The 27,725-nt window shown below is 43.5% G+C and overlaps 1 protein-coding gene across 4 annotated transcripts in view; it reads right to left on the reverse strand.

The window, feature by feature from the left end:
• ZNF385B (zinc finger protein 385B) overlaps positions 1-27,725 on the reverse strand; it is a 197,580-nt gene that overhangs the window by 24,879 nt on the left and 144,976 nt on the right. For 3 of the 4 annotated variants that reach the window (XM_029072393.2, XM_039913060.1, XM_007671290.3), the window contains 2 exons: positions 26,997-27,107; positions 2,005-2,167 (listed from right to left, as the gene is read on the reverse strand). In XM_029072393.2, the coding sequence (XP_028928226.1) occupies positions 2,005-2,167; positions 26,997-27,107 (274 nt within the window). The remainder of the gene's footprint in view (positions 1-2,004; positions 2,168-26,996; positions 27,108-27,725) is intronic. The other variant, XM_039913061.1, reaches the window with a different exon arrangement.

The following is a 27,725-nucleotide window of genomic DNA, read 5'->3' on the forward strand; positions in this document are numbered from 1 at the left end:
CTGTTACGTGAACAGGTGGAAGAGTGGCATCTCTTTGTACACTTGATTTTTACACATCCACGCTAAAACCCTGGCCTCTCAATTGCCTGCCAGATCCCTCCACCAGATCTTGGGCAAATTACTTAACTCCTCTGTGCCTCAGTTCTCTCATCTGCAAAATGGGGATTCAATACCTGATCTCCTTCCTCCTGAGATTGTGAGCCCCATGCGGGACCTGATTAGCTTGTATCTACTCCAGCAGTTAGTGCAGTGCTAGGCACAAAGTAAGTGCTAAGCAATTACAATAATCATAATAATATGTTACTGATACGTTCCCTCTAGACTGTTAAGTTGCTTGTATTCTGCCAAGCGCTTAGTACAGTGCTCTGCCCACAGTAAGTGCTTGATAAATACGAATGACTGACTATTCCTGTTCCGTTTGTCTCTTTGCCATCCTTCCTCTCCCTCTTAATTTTCTTCCACCTTCATCTTTTCTCTCCTTTCCTAGCCCCCACCCCCATTTTTCTGCTTCCTGGCTCTCCCAAACTCCAGCCTCCAAAATAAGCCAAAACCCTATAGCTTTGGTGAGTGCGAAAATAATCTCTGTGAGCATCGGCAGGCTTTACCCTCCCTCCAGCAGCCCAGCTGGCTTACTTATGAACCATTAGGCAAAGGTAAGAGACTGGGTTAATGCAAGCCACTTTGTCGTTTTGTGTTCAAGTCCCACGGAAAGCACTGCTCCACATGAATGATGCTCTCCAAAGGTTAAAGAAGGCAGTCATCTAGCAGAAAAAGCAGCAGACCGCGCGTTGGGAGGCTTGGATTCAGGTCCTTAGTCTGCCTCTGACTGTGTGGCTTTATCCAATAAGCTTTTCCTTTCTCGGGCTCTCCATCTGGAAAATGGAGATACCTGTACCTACCTATTTTCCCCCGCCCCCACTGATGCAGTTAGTCTCAAGATGAAAACTTCTTCCCCTCTCGCCAACCCCCAGTGATGCAGTTCATCTCAGTATGAAAACATATGTGAAAGTGCTTTGGAAACTTTAGGTGAAAAATCACTGACTACCTTCTTAAAGACCTCTTCCCCTGTAATACTATGATGGGGAATTCTTATATCTCGGTGCTAATTTGAGAACAGTTTTGTTGTGGGCAGGGAATGTGTCTGCTTTTATAGTGTGCTTTCCCAAGTGCTTAGTACAGTGATTTGCACACATTAAGAGCTCAATAAATATAACAGAATGAATGAATTGCAGAAAAAATGGTGAAAGTAAAGGTTATCTTCCCAACTATCTCTTCCCTTCCATGGACTAGACAAGCTCCTAGCCCATAGTCCTGCAGTGACTCTATAAAGCTCTTGTTTTAATGGTATTTGCTAAGTACTTATTGTAGGCCAGGCACTGCGGGGGATACAAGCTCATCAGTTGGGACAGAGCCTCTGTCCCGCAAGGGGCTCACAGTCTTAATCCCTATTTTACAGATGAGATAACTGAGGCACAGAAAATTTAAATGACTAGTCCAAGATCCCACAGCAGACTGGGAATTAGAACCCAGATCCTTAGTAGTTCCATCTTCTAAGCCACACAATTTTAACTGTAGAGAGTTTTGAATCACTCTCTTTTTTTAAACCCAGAGTCGTCTAATGCAGAGAACAGAGGGAAACACCTTCTCCATCTTCCAGGTATAGATCTTTTTTTTCTTAGCCTTAGAAACAGATTCACGCAGAGCCTTCGTGGAAATTTGAAACAAAATAGGAAGGAGGTTTTTAGAGTTCAATTAGGCCTCTTATGAGCATATGTTCATTCCCTTGAGGGCTGATAGGTACATACATTTATTCATCCATTGGCTTTTAATAGAACTGATTAGCACACCCTAACAGGTTTCAATGCTGGCAGCCACTTCCTGTGAAACAAAGTAAGTTAATACCTCAATTACACAAACAAATCGTGGAACATAAAACATGCCCAAACTCAGAAAAGGGGGAAAAAGAAAAAGCAAAGAATGTAGAGAACGAAAACGGCCATTGACCTGATTTGTCAGAGCTGTTGCCCGTGATGGGAGGAATGGAGCAGCTGAGATTAGCCTTTGTGCTGTCCTTGGAAGAACCCATTTTTGGTTTACTTTTCGTTGCCTCTAGTGCTTTGACCTTCTTGGCATGTTTACTTCCTTTGTAGTGGGCCTCGGCCTGGCTCTACAAAGGAGAACAAATCAGGCTCACTGTTTTGAACTTTCAAACGCCACGATGGATGAAAATGTAGAAAATGACACTTTCAATAACAGGCACCATGTTATTCCACCCAGGTGATGTCTTCGGTTGAATATCCTATTACCGTTTCTGTAGGCGTTCTAGTTTTCAAGAGGGTTTAGGGCATTGTGGAACTCTCGGCACAGGATAAAATGAAGGCATCTGTCCCTTGAATGGTTTAAACCTCTATGTAAGGGAAATAAACCTAGGAAATTTAGAAAACATCTATAGGATTTTTCAGGGGTTTTCTTTAATCATTCTAGGACACAGCTGATGGATTTCAGCTCCGACACAGTAATAGCCTCAAACAGACAAAAAAATCTGGATGTCGGTATTACCTCACTATGAAACAAAAGGACAGAGAGGAAGATGTAGGCTCCAAATGCACCAAATATCAGGTACAGAGTATTCAGGAGGATGGTTGAACATTTCTCCGCTTGGGAATTCCCACTGTCTGCCTCTCTTCACACTTACCCTATCCAACAAAGCCTTTAAAGCTATCTTGCCATTTAACTAGAGCTTAGACGAGAACAATGATGACATTTACTGAGCATTTACTGTGTGCAGAGCACTGAACTGAGCGCTTTGGAGAGTTTTCAATGGAGCTTGAAGAGTGATCCCTGCCCTCAAGGAAATGACAATCTATGCTTCTCTCAGTAACCTGTTTCAATGTCTTTGCAGTGGGTAATTAAGGCATTCTACTTTATTTCCAACCCAACTCTCTCACTGCAAATTAAATCCACTTCCTCAGGCATGGTCTTCCAAAGTCGGGAAGAGCCTAGCCTGTCTCTGTTCTCCCTAAAATCTCTTTGTATACGTGAAGGCAGTAATCCAGTCACTTAGTTTTCTCTTCTCCAGACTAAGTACCACTCTCGCTGTCCTTCTCCGGTTTGTCTCGCGTATCTCCATATCCTCTTGCAAAACACAGTGATCAAAACAAGACCCAATCTTCCCATCAAGCTTTGCTCAGCGCAGGGCCTAGTGGAAGGATTAATTTCAGCCTCCTGCATGTCAAATTCATGTTACTGCAGAACTCGGCACCATCGGGGGTTCAATAGGTGAGGTTTATGACAACGATGAAATACACCTCGATTGTATCTTTTAAAAACTGTTGGCACAGCCTTGCTGACTCATATGGCTTTCATCTTCGTGCTAATAAAGATCTTTAGCTGTCATGTGGAATCAGCCTCAAACTGGCTGGTGCATGACCCTGTCGTCTTCAGACTTTTTATAGGTCCAAAACATGGGGCTGAGCCTGCAAAAAAGGTGGATAAAATCTTGTATGATCCTTTGCTTCTGGCTCTCTAGTCCCTGGCACAGTTGCAAGTCCTGGGTGACAGAACTTTAGTTTTGTTGCAACCTGTTTTTTTCTTTAACGGTATTTGTTAAGCGCTTACTATGTGCCAGGCATCGTGTTAAGTGCTGGAGTAGATAAAAGCTAATCAAGTTGGACACTGACAATGTCCCACCTGGGGCTCACCGTCTTAATCCCCATTTTACAGATGAGGGATCTGAAGCACCGAGAAATTAAGTGACTTGCCCAAGGTTGCACAGCAGACAAGTGGCATAGCTGGGATTAGAACCCAGGTCCTTCTTACTCCCAGGTCCGTGCTCTATCCACTGGGCCACACTACTTTGCCTGTTTCAACCTGTTGAGGTGAAATCTTTTCAGAAGGACAGGAGCATATTTGTATTGCTTTAATGAGACTTGTTTCAAATCCATTTACTTAAATATGCCTTGTAAGGCCCTTGTGAGAGCAATGATAAAATATATATATATGGAGAGGAATCATTTGAGTAAATTACAGAGCTGAACCCAAAGTTGCTGCTTATAAGAGAAAACTAATATTATTTGTAACTACCAACTAAGAAGATTATGACTGTAAAACACGGTTTTCAAAGGTTTGACATGCCAGTAAAATAGGTGCCTCTATTGAAGGATCTATATTAACTAGCTAAGTTAATATTGTCATTTAGGTTGAACTAAATGTAACACAGGAAAGCATGCTTCTTGTAAATGACTCCGGGAGACCAACACACCATAGTGACTGCTTTAAGGAACATTTACTGTATTCATGCAAAACGGATTGTTAAACACAACAGGATCAGATCTAATGGGGAGAAGGGGGAAACCATTTCCTTCTTTAGAGGTACATTAACTTTCTCTAGGGTATTATTTGGAATTCCTCCCTCCCAGGGTCTTTACTGGTTGGTAGCCTATGGTTCAGGAATTTTTTTATTTTTTTTTAAAGAAAACACTTTTATCCCAGAATGCTAAGTATTGATGCTAAACTGCAATTTAGCCATTAAGCCTCACTGACCTAGTCAAGTCAGTGACTTTTTAAGAATCTCCAGGAGTTGCCCGTCCACCACCGCATCAAACTCCTCACTGTCGGTTTTAGAGTACTCAGTCACCTTTCCCCCTCCTAGCTCTCCTTGCTGCTCTCTTATTACAACCCCACCCGCACACCTCACTCCTCTAATGCCGACCTACTCACTGTTCCTTGATCTTGTTGCTGAACTCTCGCCCACATTCCGCCTCTGGGTTGGAACGCACTCCCTCTTTATATCCGACAGCCGATCGCTCTCCCCATCTTCAAAAACCTTACTAAAAGTGCATCTCCTCCGAGAGGCCTTCCCTGACTTAGCCCTCATTTCCTCTTCCACTCCCTTCTGCATTTCCCTTGTACTTAGATTTGCATCCTTTATTAACCCCTCCCCTCATCCCCACAGTACTTGGGTATGCATCCGTAATTTATTTATATTGTCTGTATCCTCCTCTAGACCGTAAGCTTCTTGTGAGCTGGGAACATGTTTACTGATTCTGTAATACTGTATTCTCCCAAGTGCTTAGTACAGTGCTGTGCACACAGTAAGCGTGAAATAAATATTACCGATTGACCGTCTGCCGCCTCCTGTTCAAAACATTTTGTCAGACTAGCTGAGAGGCAGCCATTAGTGTGGTCTTCCCTCACAAGAGGTTGGGGAGGCTGCTGAGGTCATGACCTAAGAAACCTTCGAACAAGCCCTCCCCATCTTACCTTTTGCAGGCTGAACAATGGCAGCTGTTTAATCCCCAAATGTCGCTATGGGGAACAGGAAAGTTTGTGCATCAGGAAACACGATTTCATTCTTTTCCTTTGGGTAGTTTGAACAGCTCCTGCTTTCTCTACCCCTCACCCATTCCCCTCTCCACAACCCTCTTTGAAAGGGTGGACCCTACAGCCTCCTTGTCCCAAATCTCACCTGATCTGAAATAAAATGTGAAAGACACAGTAGAGTTTGATATCTATTGAGCATTTACTGTGTGCTAAACCCTGGGTCAGAAACAATAAATTTAGATTTGAATATGAAACTGCAGGAATCAGAAACAGTGCTGGGTCGGCCCCACATCTCACAGAATGCAAAGTGGCCAGAGATTTAGATCAAGTGGTGGCCAGGCCTCTGTTCCAGCTGCATCAATTAGAACTATTTGATATTCAATAGTATTGAGCGCTTACTATGTGCAGAGCACTGACCTAACTGCTTGTATGAGTCATGTGTCTGCTAAACCAATCAATCTTACTGAGTGCTTACTGTGTGCAGAGCACTGGTCTACAAGCTTGGGAGAGTACAATAAATAGAGTTGGTAGACACATTCCCTGGCTACGACAAGCTTACAGTCTAATACCCCCACTACAAGCAGTTCCCTCTTAATATTCAAAGGCACATCTAAACATACAAAGGCAAACATACATGCCCCACCTCAACCCAATCGCGCCCCTCCCGCCCCCGCCACAAACCCTGAACCAATAACCTTCCAAAAGGTGTGATCATAGCCAAAGGAGGGTGCTGGACTGTAAAAAAAAAAATACTGCAGGCAGGTCTGGTTGAAAGCTGGCAGGAGGACTGCAGAGAAGGAAAAGATGAGAAAAACTACATGGACCAGAATACACAGGGAATATTTTGCCTATATCTCCCAAAGGTCCCTAGGGTTTTGTGACAGGAATTTCATTCAACAGTATTTATTGAGCACTTACTACATGCAGAGCACTGTACTAAGCACTTGAATTTACCGCCCATCCTATGGCAGAGCAGAGATTTCCCCAGGAATAACCCCAGAAGAAGACTTAGTCTGATGTACTGCTTCAACTTCTGCTCTTAGACACTTCCCTGCTCCACAGTCTAGTCTAGGTCTCTGTTAGGAGAAGCCTCTCATGGTGTGAAGTCATCTCCTTTCTGGTTAAGCTATTTCTGGGCTAAAGGAGGCTACCGTGAGCTAATTTTGAGTTTTTGTCAATTTAAACCTCACCCACAGACCTTAAAATGATGAGTTATTTACTTGGGAGGCTAATACTGAGAGTGACACTCATTCATTTATTCAGTCATATTTATTGAGCACTTACTGTGTGCAAAGCACTATACTAAGCTCTTGGGAGAGTACAATATTAGAAACACTAGAAACATATGGAACTGAGAAGCACAAGAACCGGGTTCATAATAGGCCTTATGAAAATTACTCGGACCATAAAAACCACTGAAATATTCATCTAAACAGCATTAAGGTGAAACAAAGTGGTTTAAATTTGTATCCTTTATCTCCACCGTGATATAATAAAGTGTAAATTGAAATTAGTGAGTCTCATTATTCTGTAAAGGTACAGAATAATTGTCTACTCTGAAGAAGCATTTACTTTTTACTAACCTATTTTCCCCTTGCACCTCAATGAAACTAAAGCCCAATGTAAAAACAGTACGCGCGCCACGGTAGCAGATAAAAAGATAAGCTTCAGGGCTCATCTGAAAAGGAACTAAATGCCAGTTAAAACCTTTGCAGGATTCAGCCATCAAACCCAGGGAAAGATTACAAAGTAAGAGATAGTAGAGAATAGAATAAATAAATCATGCCAAATATTTTAACCATTACTATGCTCAGTGCTTACATGCTCTATGACAAGTTCAAATGCTGCTAGAGGCCAAAGCTATAAGGGTCATCTGGTGACTCAAAGAAGTTGGCAAAACTTTCTGCCACTTAGCAGCTGTGTGACTTTGGGCAAGTCACTTCACTTCGCTGTGACTCAGTTACCCCGACTGTAAAATGGGGATTAAGACTGTGAGGCCCATGTAGGACAACCTGATTACCCTGTATCTACCCCAGCACTTAGAACGGTGCTTGGCATATAGTAAGAACTTAACAAATACCATTATCATCATATACACAACATAAAGGTCTGCAATATCCGTGATAACCTACTGGTGTCTCTGAATACTTTCATTCAATCCTCATTTATCATACAGGAGACCTGTTGAAAACAAGTCCAAACGGAATTAAAACTGACGGAATCACTGGAGGAATACGTTTCAGACACTTTGCCGCTAACTGTTGGGTTGTTTAGATTTAGTAAGGCATGGTATGGCAATGGCCATTTCCTTTGGGACTGTAAGCTCATTGTGGCACATAGTAAGTGTTGAATAAATCCCTCTGATAGTGATTCTCCCAGTGCGTGGCTTAGTGGAAAGAGCCCGGGCTTGGGAGTCAGAGGTCATGGGTTCGAATCCCCGCTCCGCCACTCGTCAGCTGTGTGACTGTGGGCAAGTCACTTAACTTCTCTGTGCCTCAGTTCCCTCATCTGTAAAATGGGGATTAACTGTGAGCCTCATTTGGGACAACCTGATTACCCTGTATCTATCCCAGTGCTCAGAACAGTGCTCTGCACATAGTAAGTGCTTAACAAATACCAACATTATTATTATTATTACTAGTCCTAGTAGCAAATTGGACAGTGTGGGAGGAGTATTCACATTTTTGGCACTAGACTGTAACCTCACTGTGGGTAGGGAACGTGTCTATTATTATATTGTATTCTATCAAGTGCTTAGTGTAGTGCTTTGTACACAGTAAGCACTCAATATATACATTTGAATCTTCAGACAGCGTAGCTCTTACGAATGTTTCTTTACATAGCCAAAATATGAAAGGATAAATAAGTCTATCGACAGCCGTATCATTTGTGTACAGCTTATGTCTGGCGAGCTCCCCATGACAGGGTCTGTTGCTCCTTAGTTGTACTCTCCTAATAATAATAATAATATTGGTATTTGTTAAGCGCTTACTATGTGCCGAGCACTGTTCTAAGCGCTGGGTAGATCAGGGTAATCAGACTGTCCCACGTGAGGCTCCCAGTCTTCATCCCCATTTTCCAGATGAGGTAACTGAGGCACCGAGAAGTGAAGAGACTTGCCCAAAGTCACCCAGCTGACAGGTGGCGGAGCCGGGATTAAAACCCATGATTTCTGACTTCTAAGCCCGGGCTCTTTCCACTGAGCCACGCTGCTTCTCTCCTAAGCACTGAGAGTAGTGTTTTACCTACATGGGGTGCTCAAATGCTGACTGATATAAATCAGGGGACTGAATGGTACATTGCAGTAGTATAATGCACAACGTATGGGGCAATGCATAGAAAGATCCAGGAGCTATCTGAAAGGGACAGTGTTCATTCTAAGGGGCTTCACTTGTTACCAAGGAATAATAAACTTAAGCACTGGGAGCAGCGTAACCATTGTTCACTGTCCACAATATTGTATTGTACTCTCCCATGCGCTTAGTACAGTCCTCTACACGCACTTAATAAATACCATTAATAGATCGATTATCCAGTTTGAAAGGTTTTGTGTCGCTGAAGACTCAAGTGGCTCTCAAAGGAAAAAAACAGTTGGTTTGACGGAACAAATTGTTTCCGACTTGGTTTGCGGTCCATCAGAAGGTAGGGTAGTGGGGGGAAGCCCTTGTGTTATATGACAGTTTTAAATAATTGAAATGATTATTAATGAAGGCCAGTTCACTTCTGAAAAGGAAAGTATTTGGGATTTTTTTTTTCCAAATTGTCTTTCTCCTGAGTTCATTACTTAGCCCAAAGTCTTGATTTCCAATCTCCTAGAAAGCATTTCAATAATGGAATTATCTTCTACAAAGACATTTTCAGAAGCGCAAAGCATCCAAAAGCTACCACAGCAGAAATCATTTAAAGTGTCAGGTTTTCCTTGAATAGAATAATGATTTAAAATACATTTGAGGTGCATTTTCAATCAATCGATCAATGGTATTTACTGAGTGCTTACCGTGGGCAGAACAATGTATTAAGTGTTAGGTAGAATATAATACAATCAATAGGGGTGGGAAACAAAATCTCTGCTCTCATGGACTGTAGAATCAGTAGTGTAGATGCACCACAAATTAGGCAATCCCACTGATGGACACACTCTAAAGGGAGTTCTGAGAGACAAAGTTTGGCACTGCTTGTTCAGTCGATGGTGGTGAAATGAGTGCTTACTTCATTCATCCATTCAATTGTATTTATACAGAGCTTACTGTGTGCAGAGCACTGTGCTAAGCACTTGGGAGAGTACAATACAGCAATAAATCACATTCCCAGCCCACAATGGGCTTACAGTCTAGCTGTGTGCACAGCGCTGTGCTAAATGCTTGGCCTCTTGCTTTTGATGACTAGAAAAGTGAGAGAGAGTTGGGATTAGTGGCGGAAATAGTTCACCCAATTTGGATTAATTAAAGGATTATTTCCCCCACACCTACGCTGGCCTAGAGTAATAGAATCCCTTTTCGCTACCTCACCCTTTTTTATGGTATTTAAGTGCCTACTGTGCCGTGCACTGTACTAAGCACAGGGGTAGATATAAGCCAACCAGTTGTCTGTGTCCCACATGGGGCTCACAGTCTTAATCCCCATTTTACAGGTGAGGTAACCGAGGCCCAGAGAAGCTAAGTGACTTGCTCAAGGTCACACAATAGGCAAATGGCAAAGCCAGAATTGGAACCCAGGTCCTTGTGACTTCCGTGCCCATGCTCTATTCACTAGGCCACACTGCTTCTGTATTATGCATTAGATTTTACTTCAATTTTCCATTTCACTCTAAAAAATGTACCAACCTTGTTCTAAATACATTGGAAATGGGCCACAGTTTTAGGTCTTTTGGATATTTTTATATTTGATGATTACTGTTGTTCATTCGAACCGATAGGAAATCAATACAGAAAAGCAACTTTCAAAATGTAAATTTAAAGGATGTGGTTTTAGTGATAAGGATGATTTTAGTAATGTGGTATTCAATACATAATTTGTGAAGATTTTATCTCACACTGCTATTGTGAAATTCATGCTCAGTGAAATATTTAAGACAAAAATGAAACCAGGCATAAAATATATCCAGAATGTTTAAACTCTTTATGATTCAATATTAATATGAAAACAAATACAGCAGCACTAAAGTGGTAGGTAGAGGAAACCAGGTGTACTGTGTGTAAATTCAGGAAACCGAAAAGGCTCTGATTATAGTTTTGTGTGTCTATGTAATGAAATTGAGACCATAATAGCAATATATACAGACACCGATGCCACAAGCTGAAAGAATTATTTGGGATTCAGTTTTTAAATCTCCCTGCTGGAGGAGGTATTGAAAACCATGTTCAGTCCTAGCTTAGTGATACGTAGGGGGTTTTGTAAGGAAATATGAATTTCCCTCATGAAAGAATCAGCAGCAGAACGAGATCACAGAACTTCACATTAGGAATCATATATCAGCATAATTATCGACAGTAAAAAGTGAGGGTAAAATGGTGAGTGTTGGTTGGACAGGCAGATTGGGAATTGCATCTAAGTGAGGTAGACTGCTTCCTACTCCCCAAAGAGACCAAACTCTCTGTCTGTAGGGAAGAAAATAAAAAATCTCGCAGAAGACAAAAAAAAACCCTTTCAGGACAGAGTTGGGGACTATTTTCAGCATTCTCACACTGACAAGTATGGCACCCAATCCTAATGTAGACTGTTACTTCAAAGGAACATGTTGGAAAGATGAAATCAAGCCAGTTTAAGTGAAAATAGTGTAATCTCTTCAAATTTAGAAATCCCTACTTAAAAAGGTATGAAAGACGAAAGCACGGCTATTTAAAGGCATAAATGAACAGTCTAGTTCTGCAATCAAACACCATATTTCCAGCTTGACATCATCGATATACACAGCACAGATGACTTTTCAACCAACAAACTCGGAGAACGGAGGTGACGTTTGTTTTCGAAAAATAACTCTGCCACAGCAGAAGCTCTGCTCCTTAAATGGCTCCCTCTTCAGACCGACCCCCAGAAACACTGTCCTGGATTTTGGTTTTTAAGTGCTTGTTACATGTCACGTACTGTTCCGAGTGCTGGGGTAGATACAAGCTAATCGGGTTGGATACAGTCCCTGTCCCACATGGGGCGCTCAGTCTTCATCCCCATTTTCCAGATGAGGTAACTGAGGCCCAGCAAAGTGACTTGCCCAAGGTCACACAACAGACAAGTGGCAGATCCGGGACTAGAACCCAGTTCCTTCTGACTCCCAGGCCCGTGCTCTAGCCACTAGGCTATGACAGGACTACTTTGGAGGGAAGTCTCTTGGCTATGTTCCTGCTCCCCTGCCTCTTTGGCACTTCCCTGGCACCATGGCACGCTCAGTTTCCCCTGTGGGAGGAACTGTCCCAGAAACGGGGGTGTGGCGATGGTATTTATGGAGCGCTTACTGCGTACAGGGCACTGAACTAAGCGCTTGGGAGAGTACCACACAACAGGGTTGGTAGACACGTTCCCTGCCCACGATGAGCTTACAGTCTAGAGGGCGAGACAGACGTTAATGTGTTCAAGCCCCCTCTTTATCCACCTCAACTACTAGCTCTGCTCCCTCCAGCTGGATTCTGCTGGTTGGGCAGCAGATCATTTTAATGCAGGATAACTAAACCTTTAGAAAACTAAGCCCCAAGTTTAAATCCACTTTTATATCCACTGATAACTGAAAACTCTCCCTCTAGACTGTAAACTTGTTGTGGACAGGAATGTGTCTGTTTATTGTTGTACTGTATGCTCCCAAGCGCTTAGTACGGTACTCTGCACCCGATAAGCGCTCAATAAATAAGTTTGACCGAAATAGAGAAATCCAGAGCTAACAGGGACTCTCGAGAACCAGGCCCTGTTGGACATTTAACTTCCATCCAATCCTCCAGAAAGTACAACCTCCCTCAATGGGTGTGAGGTGTTGGAAAAAGGAGAGTCCCTGCAGGCCAAACACCACCAATTGGGAAGGTTTTTGCCCAAATAGCTGGGTAACACAACTGGTGGTTGACAGGTTTAACAGGAGTCCTGAAAGGAGCTGCTAAAGTGGGCAGTGAATACTTCAGAGGCTTCGTAAGTTCATTACGGATGGGGAACGTGTTTGCTAATTCGGTTGTACAATATTCACTAAAGCGCTTAGTAATAATGTTGGTATTTGTTAAGCGCTTACTATGTGCCGAGCGCTGTTCTAAGCGCTGGGGTAAACACAGGGTAATCAGGTTGTCCCATGCGAGGCTCACAGTCTTCATCCCCATTTTACAGATGAGGTAACTGAGGCACAGAGAAGTTAAGTGACTTGCCCACAGTCACACAGCTGACAAGCGACAGAGCCGGAGTACAGTGCTCTGCACATAGTTAGCGCTCAATAAATACCATTGATTCCACGCTGGCTCAGCTGGCAAATGTTTGTTCACCTATGGAGCTGTGGGACAACATTGCCACTGAGTAAGCAGCAGGGCCTAGTGGCTAGAAAACGGGCCCGGGAGTCAGAAGGTAATGGGTTCTAATTCCTGGCTCCACCACAAGTCTGTGACCTCGGGCAAGTCACTTAATCCCCATTTTAGGGGTGAGGTAACTGAGGCCCAGAAAAGTTGAGTCTCATGTGGGACAGAGACTGTGTTCAACCTGATTAGCTTCTATCTACCTCGCGCTTAGTACAGTGCCTGGCATATAGTAAGTGCTTAACAAACACCATAAAGATGAACTGTGCTGTAATGACTTTGGCCATAAATGGGTTTTCATGGGTGGACTTTGCAGGTGTGATGCAGTATTGCCTACCTCCGCCACCCCCACCGCCCCAGGAGCTGGGAGCAAACCTCACAAACTCGCCTTGTAATCAAATCCTTCACGTAAGTTCTGGTCCCCAGGTTCTTATGGCTGGACCAAGACTGGATACTCCATCATCATCCTCATCAACTTCAAGCATCATTGTGCTTTTCAAATGTTGATTAATCCCTCCTCTCCTCCAAGCACTCACTCGCCTGGAAGAACTCGGCAAGCTGAAACTTGAAAGACATCTACAGGTTTTGTTTAAAAAAAAAAAAAAAGAATCTGTTCTCTATAATTTTGAAAACCACTAACTCATAATGTCGAAGCCTATCATCCCTTTGAGCCTGTTCTTTCAAATTATATGAGTGCTAAGAAAAAAAAGGACATTTCAAATTTGGAAAGCTTTTACATGAAAAGAGAAAAGATCAAATTTTATGTCCAAGGATTCTGTATGTGATTTTTCAATACATATATAGGATGTATTATTTCTTTAAAAGCAAAAGCAAAGAATTATCTCAAGATATTCTTGCAAAGACTGTGAAAGCGACAAGTTCTGAAATTTCCAAAGAGGGTAAACAAAGGGAGACTGTGGAAAATACACTTTGCAATTTCCCACTGTAAATCGGCACTTTGTTCATCGTGAATGAATTCAGACCCGTCTTAAAAAGCAGACAATAGACGCGCTTATCATTACCTTACGCCTAACTGTAACACTGAAACAAGAAGAGCTCTCATCTGCCTGCCTGTCCTAGCCAATACTACATTTGATCGATCAGATGTGAAATATATTCCTGGAGATATGTGATAGCAGTAATACCTTTCCCACAGTCCTTCCAAAGACCTCATAATCTATTTTGCCTGAACGATAACCAAGACAGAAGGAGGCAGACAACTGTTCTCCACCTCTCTGGAAGAGAGAGCAAGAAGAAATAAGCTGAAACTGCAGGAGGTGATTTAAGTTGAATGGTAGCAAGAACCTCCTGCAAGAGGAGAGAGATGAACGGAGAAAGGGGCAAGAAACCATCTGCTTAGATGGTTAAAAGTCTGCCCAAACACTGAAGGCCTCAGTTGATGATCCTCAGGTTTACGGTCAATTTAATGCCCTGCACAGATTTTGGGATGATCATCTTCATGTCATCTTATATGTGTGTTGCAACAGCAGTCACGAATAGGGAGCCGACCGGTTCTATTCTCAAGGAATAGATCTTGGTAACTGGTCGCCTCTACCGACTCCGTGTCCTATTCTTCCCAGTGCTTCGTTCGGTGCTCGGCCCACGGCAAGCGCTCAAAAAATACCCTTGACTGTAGTCGAGCCGGATGTTTCCCCGTGGAGCGGCAGAGTATTCTGAAACCAACCCCTGGGACCTACATCACATCCGCAATCGTGACAGAGGAGGCTCGGTCCAAGAAGACTTACTACTTCATAGCCCTGCTTCACCCTTATGGTACTAAAGGAAAGGTTAAACAGAGCACCTTCAACTCTGACCCCAGTGGCCAGCGTGGCTCAGTGGAAAGAGCACGGGCTTGGGAGTCAGGGGTCATGGGTTTGAATCCCGGCTGTGCCACCCGTCAGCTGTGTGACTGTAGGCAAGTCACTTAACTTCTCTGGGCCTCAGGTACCTCAGCTGTAAAATGGGGATTAAGACTGTGAGCCTCACATGGGACAACCTGATTACCCCGTATCTACCCCAACGTTTAGAACAGTGCTCTGCACATAGGAAGTGCTTAACAAATACCAACATTATTATTATTATTACTTTGCTGCTGGGGAGAAATCTAGGCAACTTGATAGATTCTGAGCAGACAGCAGAGCCCAGTTTGCCTGAGGGTATCAAACTTTTATAAGAACTTGGTAGTGTTCCCTGCATATCTTCTCACTCGACTTGGGCTTTGGCCTGAGGTTACAATGCTCTTCACAGAGGGTGTGGTTAGTGATGTCCTTCAAAAGCCGAGAGAACTTTTTTTAAAATGGTATTTGTTAAGCATTTGCTTTGTTCCAGGCACTGTAATAAGCGCTGGGCTAGATATGAGTTAATCAGGTTGGACACAGTCCATGTCCCACATGAGGCTCACGTTCTTCATCCCCATTTTACAGATGAGGTAACTTGCTAGGATCTATTGGGCAATAACAGGGAGACAGCTGGGAAGGTTCCAGACTCAGCTCTCTCTTGTTTCTTTTTCAAGACAGTGAGAGTGGTGGCCTCTGGGAATTAGTTCGCTGGCATTCCCTCATGCAGGTGTCTGAGTATTGAAGCAGTGTGGCCTAGTAGGTAGAGCTTGGGCCTGGGTTCTAATCCCAACTCTGTCACTTGTTTCCTGCGTGACCTTCGGCAAGTCACTTAACTTTTCTGTGCCTCAGTTACCTCATCTGTAAAACGGGAATTAAAACTGTGAGTCCAATGTGGAACAGGGACTGTGCCCAACCTGATTAATTTGTATCTACGCCAGTGCTTAGCGACTGGCGCATAGTAAGCACTTAAAAACCATTTATAAAAAAAAAAAAGGCGTTGCATTTTCTGGGGTTGAGGTGCGACCCATCTCTCACGGCCTTAAGTGTAATATGCATGGACTTCAACATTGGTGTGAAAGGCCCCTTTCTTCACGTTTTGGTCCGATATTTAATTTTTCAAGGCTTCAAAGGATTGTATGGAGGATCTCCCTAATTGTGAACTTTCCTTTGGATGGGAAACTCATCTCTCTCTTCTGTACCACTGATTTCAAAGATTGGGAAGATCCCAAGGCTCTTAAAGCCTTGCTTGAAAGCTTTGCTCCTTTGAAATCTGCTAAACCCTAAAATTTCTGACCTTTAGAGGACCCCAAAATTTGCTACGGTAAAAGAGGGTCTTGTAAGTATTTTGCAGACAGCTAGTATAGTCCATTCTGATCTTCATGTCTGCCCAAGGGTAGGGAGATAGAAAAAATGACCTCACCTTGTCCTTTCTATCCCTATGATTCTGTAAGGAACTGAATTCATTTGATACAATCTGTTTATATAAACTCTCTCTCACTAGTATCAAACCATTTTCCAAGTAGGCACTGCTTTTACAAAAATAACTCGATTTCTGGCTGAAGAGGCTTGGCTTTATGAGCATAAAAAACTAAAGATATAATTGCATAAACTCATTTAACAAAAGACAAGTTATAAAAAACTAAACATCCCCAAGAGAAGTATGAGCTAAAACTTTAAGCAGGCCTCTATCTAGATAACATACAGGTGCGCTGGTAGGAAATTCTAGCTGGATCTTGATTAAACACTGAGTGAATTCTTCTCAGCCAAGCTCATACCAAGCAAGTGAAATATTACTCTATTGTTATGAAACACCCTTTGGCCAATTCTAAAAAAGGAATTCCCTGCCAAGCAAAGAAGAAAAATACACAAACCTTTTTAAAAAACCCCACAACCATGGAGCCCAAAACATTTCTTGGTAGGAGAGCCTTTGGGGAAAAAAAAAACATTGCTGATGTAGGCCGAGATTTTAAAAATTGAGGGTCCTTCTCTGGCTTCATAAGCAATGTGCTCTTTTGTCATGGCTAGCAACACACACATAGGGGCAAAATAAAATACACAGACTTTTTTTTAAGATCATAGTCATTTTGATGACCGCGCCTGAAACTAGAGCTTATCACTAACTAGAACATGGAGAAGTTTAACGGACAATTTTTTTATGCTGGCTGGGGTGGTGATTACCTTTCAAAGTAACACCTTACATGTACCCTTCTTCATAAGGGTTGATACTTTGGAGTTCATATTTGTAGTGACAGATTTTATCAAAAATATTTTAATAGACTAAATGATTAAGGAGCTGAGGAGTTTGTAAGTTTTAGGTGGACTTCAGAAGTATAAGTGAATGATGTGGACTGACATTTAAAGATATATGTGGTTATTCTTCGAAGACACCACTAATTTGGCGAAGGGGAGGGGAGGGAGAGAGGGAGACTGTATCCTACATTGTTGTTATGTTTGGTGTTTGTAGAGCTGGGTGGTGTTTTCTCCATGTCTCTCTCTCTCTCTCAAAAATGCTTAAAAGCCCTTTTTCCCCCAAAAACAGAGAAATGCCTAAACCCTTTCAAATCAGAATGTTCACATTTCCATTGTCATGAGGATATAATGAGGTTTTTTTAAACCATGTTTTACCAAAGTTCTTGCTCTTCCCTGTCATGTCTATTTAAAACATATAGCAGTTTCTATAGATATTCATTTAAAATAGGGTACTGTTGAAATTAATATTGGAAATCTCAGTTCAGTTTAGAGCAACGCGTTGAAAATGAGCCTTTTAATAAGTATCCGCTACATCCTTCAGAAATCTCACCAAACTTAGTTAAAACCTTTGTTAAATAGCTGCTATTGAACCGAACTTTTAGTGCGTTATGTCCCTGCACCCTATAATCACACAATATTTCTGTCATGTTGAAGCTAAAGATGTTCATCATTTTGTCAGCTCTGTCTACAAAGCAGAGAATTACCTTCCCAAGCTCCTGAGATTTATGCTTTTAATTACCTTCTATCTGCTTCACTACCCTCCAAACCTAAGAATCAATATAAATAGTCTTATTTATGGGGAAAATGTAAAATGTTAGACAAAAGCAGGCTATAGTTTTCTAGATTTCCATTTTATGCTATTGATTCCTTCCTTTCTATCTTTTTTTATTCAACAGAATTGGCTGGCCTTCCAAAATTTCAGTTATCCATGTTTTGAATTATTTCTCTGAGGTTAAGATGCTTTTTAAACCTTTGCAACTGGCTTTTCAGATACCAAAGCAACAGTAAGATGATTATCACTGTGATATCGATTTAATTAATCAGCAATTACCAAATTAAATTTAAGTAGGGCCTTCACCAGCCCTTTTAGGATGTTAAGAGGTCACCTCACACAATAAGCTCATCTTTCATCCTGACTTCTGAGATTTGTTTCTTTCCCCTAAAAAGGTTTCTTAATCCCTGGTCAGTCTTCTGAGGCCATAACTGGACTCTCTGAAAATCTTGTCTTTAACTTTCACTACCATTAATTCTTAAAAAGTCATTTGAAGGGTAGGCCATCTAAAGAATGGAGCAACTGTTTATCTAGGGGTAGAGAAGCAGTGTGGCCTAGTGGATACAGCAAGGGCCTGGGAGTCATAAGGACCTAGGTTCTACTCCTCCGTCTGCCACTAGACTGCTGGGTGACCTTGGGCAAGACACTTAACTTCTCTGTGCCTCGCCTGTAAAATAGGGATTAAGACTGAAAGCCAAGTGGGACGGGGACTGTGTTCCACCTGATTGGCTTTATCGACCCCAGCCCTTCGTCCAGTGCCCAGCACATAGTAAGCGCTTAACAAATACCATGAAAAGGGTGAGGTAGAGAGAAGGGAATCTATTACTCTAGAGCAAGGGAGGTGTGGGGGAAATAATCCTTTCATTAATCCAAATTGGGTGAACTACTTCCACCACTAATCCCAACTGTCAAATGAAATTATTTGAGCGTTTCTTCAAATGCTGATAAGTACATCTTTTTAAGTTCTACTGACAGCAAAGCCAAGGAAGTAATTTAATGAGCCTGAGAATAAAGTTTATCTGGCTCCTTGAGTGTGGAAATCATGACTATTATTCTATTGTATGCTTACTCTCTCAATCAAAATAAAGACAATGGTATTGGTTAAGCATTATGTGCCAAGCACCCGTACTAAGAGCTGGGGCAGATACAAGATAATCAGGTCACAACAGTCCCTGTTCCAGATGGGGCTCACAGTCTAACCTACTTAGAGAACAGCTTCTGAATCCTCATTTTACAGATGATGAAACTGAAGCCCAGGGAAGATAAGTGACTTGCCCAAGGTCACAGCAGGCAACGGGTAGAGCAGGGATTAGAACCCAGAGCCTCTGATTCCCGGTCCTACGCTCTTTCCAGTAGACCAGGTTGCTTCTCAAGCATCTAGTACAGTGCTCTACACAGAAGGTGCTCAATAAATACTTTTGATCTGATGGTTAAAGTAAAAGCCAAATCGCTTATTGAAAGCACATCTCTTCCAAGAGGCTTTCCCTAAGTCCTCATTTCCTTTTCTTCCACTCCCTTGATCCCTTTATTCACCCCTCCCTCAGCCCCATAGCACTTATGTAACAGCATTATCCGTGACTCCTCTCTGTCATTCAACCCACATATTCGATCTATCACTAAATCCTGTCGATCCCACCTTCACGACATTGCTAAAATCCCCCCTTTCCTCTCTATCCAAACTGCTACCTTGTTAATACAACCACACATCCCATCCTGCCTAGATTACTGCATCAGCCTCCTCGCTGAACTCCTAGCCTCCTGTTTCTCCCCACTTCAGTCCATACTTCACTCTGCTGCCCGGATCATTATTCTACAAAAACATTCAAGACATGTCACCCCACTCCTCAAAAATCTCCCAGCGGTTGCCCATCCACCTCTGCATCAAACAAAAACTCCTCACCATTGGCTTTAAAGCAGTCTACCACCTTGCCCCCTCCTACCTCACCTCACTACTCTAGGACGACTCAGCCTGCACACTTTGCTCCTCTAATGCTAAGCTTCTCACTGTGCCTCGATCTCGTCTGCCTCGCCGCCGACTCCTAGCCCATATCCTGCCTCTGTCTTGGAACGCTCTCCCTCCTCAAATCCGACAATTACTTTCCCCCTCCTTCAAAGCCTTATTGAAAGCACATCTCCCTCAAGAAGTCTTCCCGGATTAAGCCCCACCTTTCCTCTTGTCCCACTCCCTTCTGCCCTGACTTGCTCCTTTTTTTCTTTCCCCTTCCCATCCCCACAGCATTTATGTACATATCTGTAATTTATTTATTTGTATTGATGTCTGTCTCCCCGCCCCCAGACTGTAAGCTCACTGTGGGTGAGGAACGTGTCTGTTATACTGTATTCTCCCAAGTGCTTAGTAGAGTGCTCTGCACATAGATGAAGCACTCAATAAATACTACCGAATGAACTGAATGAACCATCTAGCAGGACTGACAGACATTAAAAAATATAGTTAGGGGAAGCAACTGAGTCTGAAGATATATACATAAGCAGTTTGGGTAGGGGTGGCAAGAGAAAGCATCCCTAAATATGTTTGGGAAGTGGAGAATGGGGGGAGGAGGAAGGCCGTGGAGGCAGATCGAAAGAGAGAAGAGGCTTGGGAAAGGAGAAGGACTCCATCTCAATCAGCAAAACGCAAGAAGCCAATCAGTCAATTTTGCACTGATAAAATCTCTCAGAAGACTGGGGCCTAATTCCCAATAGCCATCCTGATCCTTCAGGGAAGCTAAACAGCTACCTTAGCCATCAAACGCCCCTTCTCTGTTGGCTGCGAGATGCGGCTTCAGACCCTTTAATCTTACACTGGAATTCTCAAAGGGACCATTCGGCTGTCAGATGAAGGGTTTCAGGCGCTTGTGGGGCCTGGGTCTCTCATGGAAGCTGGTGGAGGATTAGAATTTTCCCTGCTAGGCAAGCGGAAGACGAAGGACCCCTCCGGTGGCCAACGGCAAACGAGTTGAGCCTGTTCCTCCCGCACCACACAGATCTAGAGCTCTCTGCTGGCACCTATGAAGGGGCTGGGGCCCCCGGCAGAGGTAAACCCACCTCCTCTTGAGGAAGCAGTGTGGCCTAATGGATACAGCTCGGTCCTGGGAGTCCGAAGGACCCGGGTTCTAATCCCAACTCTGCCACGTGTCTGCTGTATGACCTTGGGCAAGCCACTTCTCTGTACCTCACCTGTAAAATGGGGATTTAGATTGTGAGCCCTGTGTGGAACAGAGACTATGTCCAATCTCATTTTGTATCTAGCCCAGCGCCTAGCACACAGTAAGCTCTTAAATACCATAAGAAAAAAAAAGCCGAGGTGAATCAGGTCTGCCTGCTTAGACAAGATAGGCCAGGTTTAATATTCTAATATTACTGCGAAAAGCCTTCTCCATAGGCGGCGGGGGGAGGATGTGTCCGGGAAGTGGAGAGAGAGTGAGAATTCAGAGAATGGGAGAGGAGAGGCACAGTAGGGAACAACTTGAGACTTGATCTGTGGAGTTGACAAGCAGGACAAGACAGTGAGCATCAATACTGTCTGCTGCACACGTTCACCCCTGAATGGTAGAGAGAGAGAGCAAGACTCACAAACTGATGGGAGAGAGAGACAGCTTGACAGGAGAGAGAGAGACTGATGGGACCGATAGACTGATGGTTGTCCAAAGGACCCATGTCTCTGAAATCGTACAAATGGAGCTAGGATGAAGCATTGTGGTCTAGTGGATAGAGCACAGGCCTGGGAGTCAGAAGGACCTGGGTTCTAATCCTTGCTCTGCCACTTGTCTGCTGTATCACCTTCAGCAAGCCACTTCACTTCTCGGTTCTCTCATTTGTAAAATGGGGATTAAGACTGTGAGCTCTGTATGGGACGCGGACTGGGTCCAATGTGATTAGTTTGCGACTACCCCAATGCTTAGCAAAGGGCTTGGCACATAGTAAAGCGCTTCATATACCATAAAAAAAAAAGAGTGAGGGTTCGGATAGCTGGTGTTTAGCACATTATGCATATGTGTTTACCTGCTGTCCTTTCAAATGAATCATTTATTCCCCTACCCTGCTTGGCCTGGACCTTCTAACAGTAGTAACAATGATAATAATAATAATAGTAGTAGTATTTGAGCACTCCTATGTGCCAAGCACTGTAACAAATGCTAGGGCAGATACAGATTAGTCAGTTCCTGTTCCACATGATGCTCATAGTCTAAGCGGGGAGGAGGGAAAAGATGGGCATTTAATCCCCATTCTACATATGAGGAAACTGAGGCACAGAGAAGTTAGGTGACTCACCCAAGGTTAAACAGCAGGCAAGTGATGGCATCAGAATTAGAACTCAGGCCCAGTGAATCTCAGTTCCATGCCCTTTCCACTAAGTCATCTTGTCTCACAAACATCATTTCCCATTATGAATCTCTTCCCCTGGCTTTACAGCTCACCTCTGTTTCCCTGAAGATGTCAACTCCCACCCTGACCCCAAATTTTATCTGATATAACACTAATTGTGGCATTTAAGTGCTGATAATGTACCAGGCACTGCACTAAGCGCTGGGGTGGATACAAGCAAATCAGTTTGGGCACAGTCCCTGCCCCACATGGGACTCACAGCCTTAAGCCCCACTTTAGAGATAAGAAAACTGAGTCCCAGAGTAGTGAAGTGACTTACCTATGGGGCATGGGCTGGAAGAAGTGTTTCCCTAACCTAACAGAAGAAAGAGAGGCAAAGAGACTCACCCGAGGCAATGCCTTTGAAACAGACCTGGTATCTGACCTGGGTTTTTCTGACTCCCTGCTCAGTGCTCGTCTAACTAGACCAAACGGCTCTTCACAGATCAAGTTAAATCAAAATGGAATACTCTGCCATTACAGCATGAACTTCTGAAGGGAAGTTCCAAGTACCTCACCAAATGCTCAGTAAAAACCACAGGTACTATAGGGGGGAAAAGCCATGTTTTTCTCATTTTCTTAAGGTACAGGATGGCAGCATAGTATGGGGAGTAGGAGTAGGCTGTTCATTTGGATTTCCTTTCAATCAATCAGTGGTATTTATCGAGCGCTTACTGTGATCAACCCCTCTGGACTTAAGTTCCTTGGGCAGGGATCATGCCCACCAACTCTACTGAATTGTACTTAAAAGCACTTAGTGCTCTGCAATCAAGCAATGGTAGTTATTGAGCACTTACTGTGTGCCGAGCACTGAATTAACCAATTGGGAGAATAAAATACGACAGAGTTGGGAGACAGGTTTCCTGCTCACAAAGAGTTTACAGTCTAGAGGGGGAGACAGATGTTTAAAAAAAAAATATGGATAGGTGCATAAGTGCTGTGGAGCTGAGAGTGGGGAGAATATCAAGTGCTTTCAGGGGTACAGATCCAAGTGGATGGATAACAGGGAAGGAAGAGGGAACAGAGGAAACGAGGGTTTAGCTGGGGAAGGCCTCTCGGAGGAGATTTGACCTAAAATAAGACTTTGAAGGTCGGGAGAGTGGTGGTCTGTCATTAGGATTAGGAAGGAGAGGAGGCTGTTGGATCCGGTAAGAAGGAGGTCTTGGGCGATCTTAGAGAGGGCAGTTTCTATGGAATGAAGGGGCAGAAGCCAGGTTGGAGGGTGTCAAAGAGAGAATTAAAGGAGATGAAATGGAGGCAGCACACGGTAAGTTCTCGATAAATACTATTTAATGACTGACCCAGAGGCCAAGGGTAAACCTCACCTCAATCCTGGAACCCTAGGCTGCCAGGTTGAGGGGCAAGGGAAGGCGACCACCAGCTTCTGGTTGAGGGGAGGAGAACTGGAGGAGCGGCAAAGATAAGAGATGAATTGGCCTAGTTACAACATCGGCACATTCTTGCTGCCTAGAGGGACTGCTGTTTTTCTGGATGATCCCTGCCTGTTTTTCTGCTCTTCTGTGAGGAACTGCTGACAAAAACACTAGTAGAAAAATCTCCTTATCGTTAGCCGGCTAATGAGTCCGAATCCACAGGGACCATTAAGATATGGACGCCATCCATGGAAAATGTTTCAACCTGCTGTTAAATCTGTGCTGAGACAAGTCTTCCAGCATTGCTCCCCCTTCGCCTCGTCTTGCCGGCACTCTTAAGAATGAATGGCTGCCTAAACGGAAATAGATATTTTCTAGGAAAAAAATATTTTAACGGTACCAGTTTAGAGCTCTTTAGAAGTTGCGGAAAGAACACTGAAAATATTGAGTCTGGGAGACTGGATGGTTCGGAACTCTATGCTTCTGTAGAGAAGCAGCAGGGCGTAGTGGATAGAGCTCGGGCCTGGGAATCGGAAGGTCACGGTTCTAATCCTGGTTCTGCCACTTGTCTGCTGTGTGACCTTGGACAAGTCGCTTCACTTCTCTGTGCCTCAGTTACCTCATCTATAAAATGGTGACTGAGACTGTGAACCCCATGTGGGACAGGAATTGTGTCCAAATCGATTTGCTTGTTTCTAGGCCAGCGCTTAGAACAGTGCCTGGCACATAGTAAGTGCGTAAATACCATCATTATTATTATTGTTATTATTATTATTAATGTGGAAGAGAAAATTTCCCTGGAAGCTTTGATTGCTTTGACTTGGGCAATGGCCCTTGCCACTGATGGATCAGGATTCGCATTTGGAGTTCAAAATTGTTGAAGATTTAGCGTGAGCTGTGATCCTGCTGGGGCAAGCTGATGAGTTTTTATTCCTTTCAGCCAGGGTTATTTAGCTGGAGGAGGAGAATCAGAGGAACAGGAATGGAGTTTGGGGCAAATGATACATTTCCAAGATGATCTGGGAGGTTATTCTTTGGCTGAGATCGCTGCCCACTGGCAAAGTTAATGGAGTTAATTTGTAAAGGCTCATTTGGGAAATGTTTGTGATTAATGCCTGCTCATTTGCATAATATAGTGTTGTGTACCTAGAGCCGTAGCCTTGCTTTCCAACCACGGTGTAGTACTAAGATGATAAAGTTGGAGAAGATAGACAGCGGGGTGCTTGGAATTTTAACATATTGTGCCTTCCCCCAAAAAACATTTTTTCATGGCCCTTGTACTTCGGGAGCTGGAGGGTTCTGCCTGTTTACCGTACCAATTTGTTTCCCGGATTTTTCAATAAACATATTTTCTACACTGAAGAGTGTGGCCAATTCGGCCTCACACTGATTTAGAAATGTTATTAAAGGAGATAAGGATGAGCATCATTTTAATTCTTACATTAAAATGTAAATCGGGTAATTAGGAAAGAATAAACACTCCCTGAAATGAAAAATGCTTCATCTCGGGGCTCGGTTGTGGGGATTAGATCACCGCTATTAAAAGCTGTGGATATGTTCACGTCACACGTCGGGGCTTTGGCTGGAGGCTTTGCGGCCAACTGCAGACCTCCTGGGTGGCAGTCAAACATCTATTTCTCCTCTCTGGACACTGGAGCTTTTTGAGTTTTGACCACAGCGGGGTCCCTCATACACATCTGTGTGCATGAGGTCACCTCTCTGTTAGACAGCACATTCAGAAAATGGTTAACGCTGAATTCGGCAGAACACAAGGCTATCAGTGCATTCAGAAAAGCAACACCGTAAGCTTCCTGTGGGCAGAGAATGTGTCTATTGTTGTACTGGACTCTCCCAAGCGCTTAGTACAGTGCTCTGCACACAGTAAGCACTCAATAAATACGATCGAATGAATCAGAACTGAACCGTTAGACCGTGCCTTTCACAATTATCAGAAATAATAATAATAATAATGGTATGTGGTACGTGTTTACTATACGTCAAGCACTATACTTTGTGCTGCGATAGATACAAGCTAAGCAAGAGTATTTATTGAGAGCTTGAGCACTGTACTAGGCACTTGGGACAGTACGATACAAAAGAGTTGGTAGACACAATCCCCGCCCACAGTCTAGAGCGAGAGAGAGCAAGTCGAACAGAATCCCCGTCCCACGCAGGGGACACAGGCCACCTGGAACCATTCCATTCTGTGCCTGCCAACTGCGTCCCCCGGCCGAGGAATCGAATCTGCCAGTCGCTGTCTGCTTTCCCCCCGGGGCCTGCCTAGCCCCTGACCCTCCCATCAGAATTCCTAGATAAATGGCCCTTTGAAAGCTAAAATGCACCCTGGACCACATTTCACCCTCATCTGTTCACAGAACAGGATATTGAACCCCACAGAGCCATTACCAGTAGGAAGAAGACAAGAGCATTAGCTGTGACTTCACCCTAGAAGCAGTTTCTCAGACCACTGCAAGAACAATAGTGTTTTGATTTAGAGAACCTCAAAAACACAGTTAGGATCAGGTTTTTTTTTTAATGCTATCTGCTAAGGGCTTACGGTGTGCCGTACACCGTACTAAGTGCTCGGTGGATACAAGGTAATCAAGTTGGACGTCGTGCCTGTCTCACATGGGGCTCACAGTCTTAATCCAAGATCTAACTGACTTGCGATTTGTCAGGGATAAAGAATGACCTTCCTGAATATGGGACCACCACTTAGAAGGTTTCTGTGTTGGCATCTGGCTTTCTGACTGGCAGGGCTCCCAAAGTTCCTCATCTATTCAGGGCTTCATTTGTGCCTGGGCTTCCCCTGTCCCAGACCACACACACACACGCACCCCTTTTTTAACAGTATTTGTTAAATGCTTACTTTGTGCCAGGCACTGTCCTAAGAACTGGGGTAGATACAAGCAAATCAGTTTGGACACAGTCCCGTGTCCCACATGGGGCTCACGCTCATACTCTCCATTTTACAGACAGGAAAACTGAGGCCCAGAGAACTTAGGTGACTTGCCCAAGGTCACACAGCAGACAAGTGACGGAGCCAGGATTAGAACCCAGATCCTTCTGACTACACTAAGCTACGCTGCTTGCATTTTTCACTCATTTCTCCGGAAGGAGATTTTAAGACTGAAAAATCATCTGCCCGAACACTGAGACTCAGCTCCTGCAACTGCTATTCATCCTGGGTTTATTAAGCCATCCTCCAGAACACATGGAAAGGAAATTTGCTAGTGAAGGGTTTCCCAAATATTCATGACAATGTAACGTGTCCTCCCCTAACAAGCCCAGGTAAACCTGCCTTCCCACTCCTCCTCTCTTGAGATATTTCCAGTCACGTACAGTTCAGTTCATTTTGTGGGATCGGACGTAAGAAGAAATAAGGCAAAGCTGCTCCCGCAGCGGAGGTGTGAGTTACAAAGATTTGAGGGTGGGGAGGGTGTTGCCTGATTTTCCAGAAGCTGTAGTGGACTAAAGGTCCCCCGTATGAACTCGAGGTTGCATTTTGGGCGATGGCAATGGGAAGAGCTTTCCCTACTGGGGAACTAATCAGACTTCATGCTCGACATCCCACAGAGAACAATGAAAAGGTGATACTCACATCAGAGTTAAAGCGAAGCTGACATACATTACAAGAAATGACTTGCTTCTTCTTGGGGGGAATGGACACTCCAAATGTGTGGTTTATAACTGCTTTTTGCACAGGATCCATCTGGAGAGTAAATGATAAAATATTCAATTGATAACTCTGGAGTGCAAAAAATGATGCAGCACTTCCCTACAATAGCCACATTTTCCTTAAGCAGTTTAATTTTCAACTCTGGTGTTACGCGGTACATCTTCAGGACTAGAATGTGCAGGGTATGAGATAGAAGCACAGCTTATCTCCCGTGAAGACCGACATCAAACAGAAGAGATTTACCTGCTACTGTAACAGCCAATGAAAACGGTAAAACCCTTCGAAACCCGAGGAAGACAACAAAATAGAGTTTGGAGTGAGGGCTGACAGCTTGCTAATGGTATGAAAGATGAGAGATAATACTTAAAATAATTCCAATCATCAGTTAGAATTGTTCAGCGGGAACAATTTCAGTTTTTTATCTGTCGTTTTATTCCCAAATCCTAAATGACAGCCTCATCTAAGACAGGAGAATACTGATTTAAATCGAGGGTTGTTAATCTGGATTTTAAAAGCGCTGTAAACCATTATCAGTGTTCAGTCTATAATGATATCAATCACTGCAGGAACACGTGTCACAATATTACATATAAATAGCTCCCACATCAAATGTGTTAGCATGCAGTCCTGGTTTAAATATTGATCTAGCGA

Source organism: Ornithorhynchus anatinus, chromosome 9 (assembly GCF_004115215.2).
Source record: "Ornithorhynchus anatinus isolate Pmale09 chromosome 9, mOrnAna1.pri.v4, whole genome shotgun sequence".
NCBI lineage: Eukaryota > Metazoa > Chordata > Mammalia > Monotremata > Ornithorhynchidae > Ornithorhynchus > Ornithorhynchus anatinus.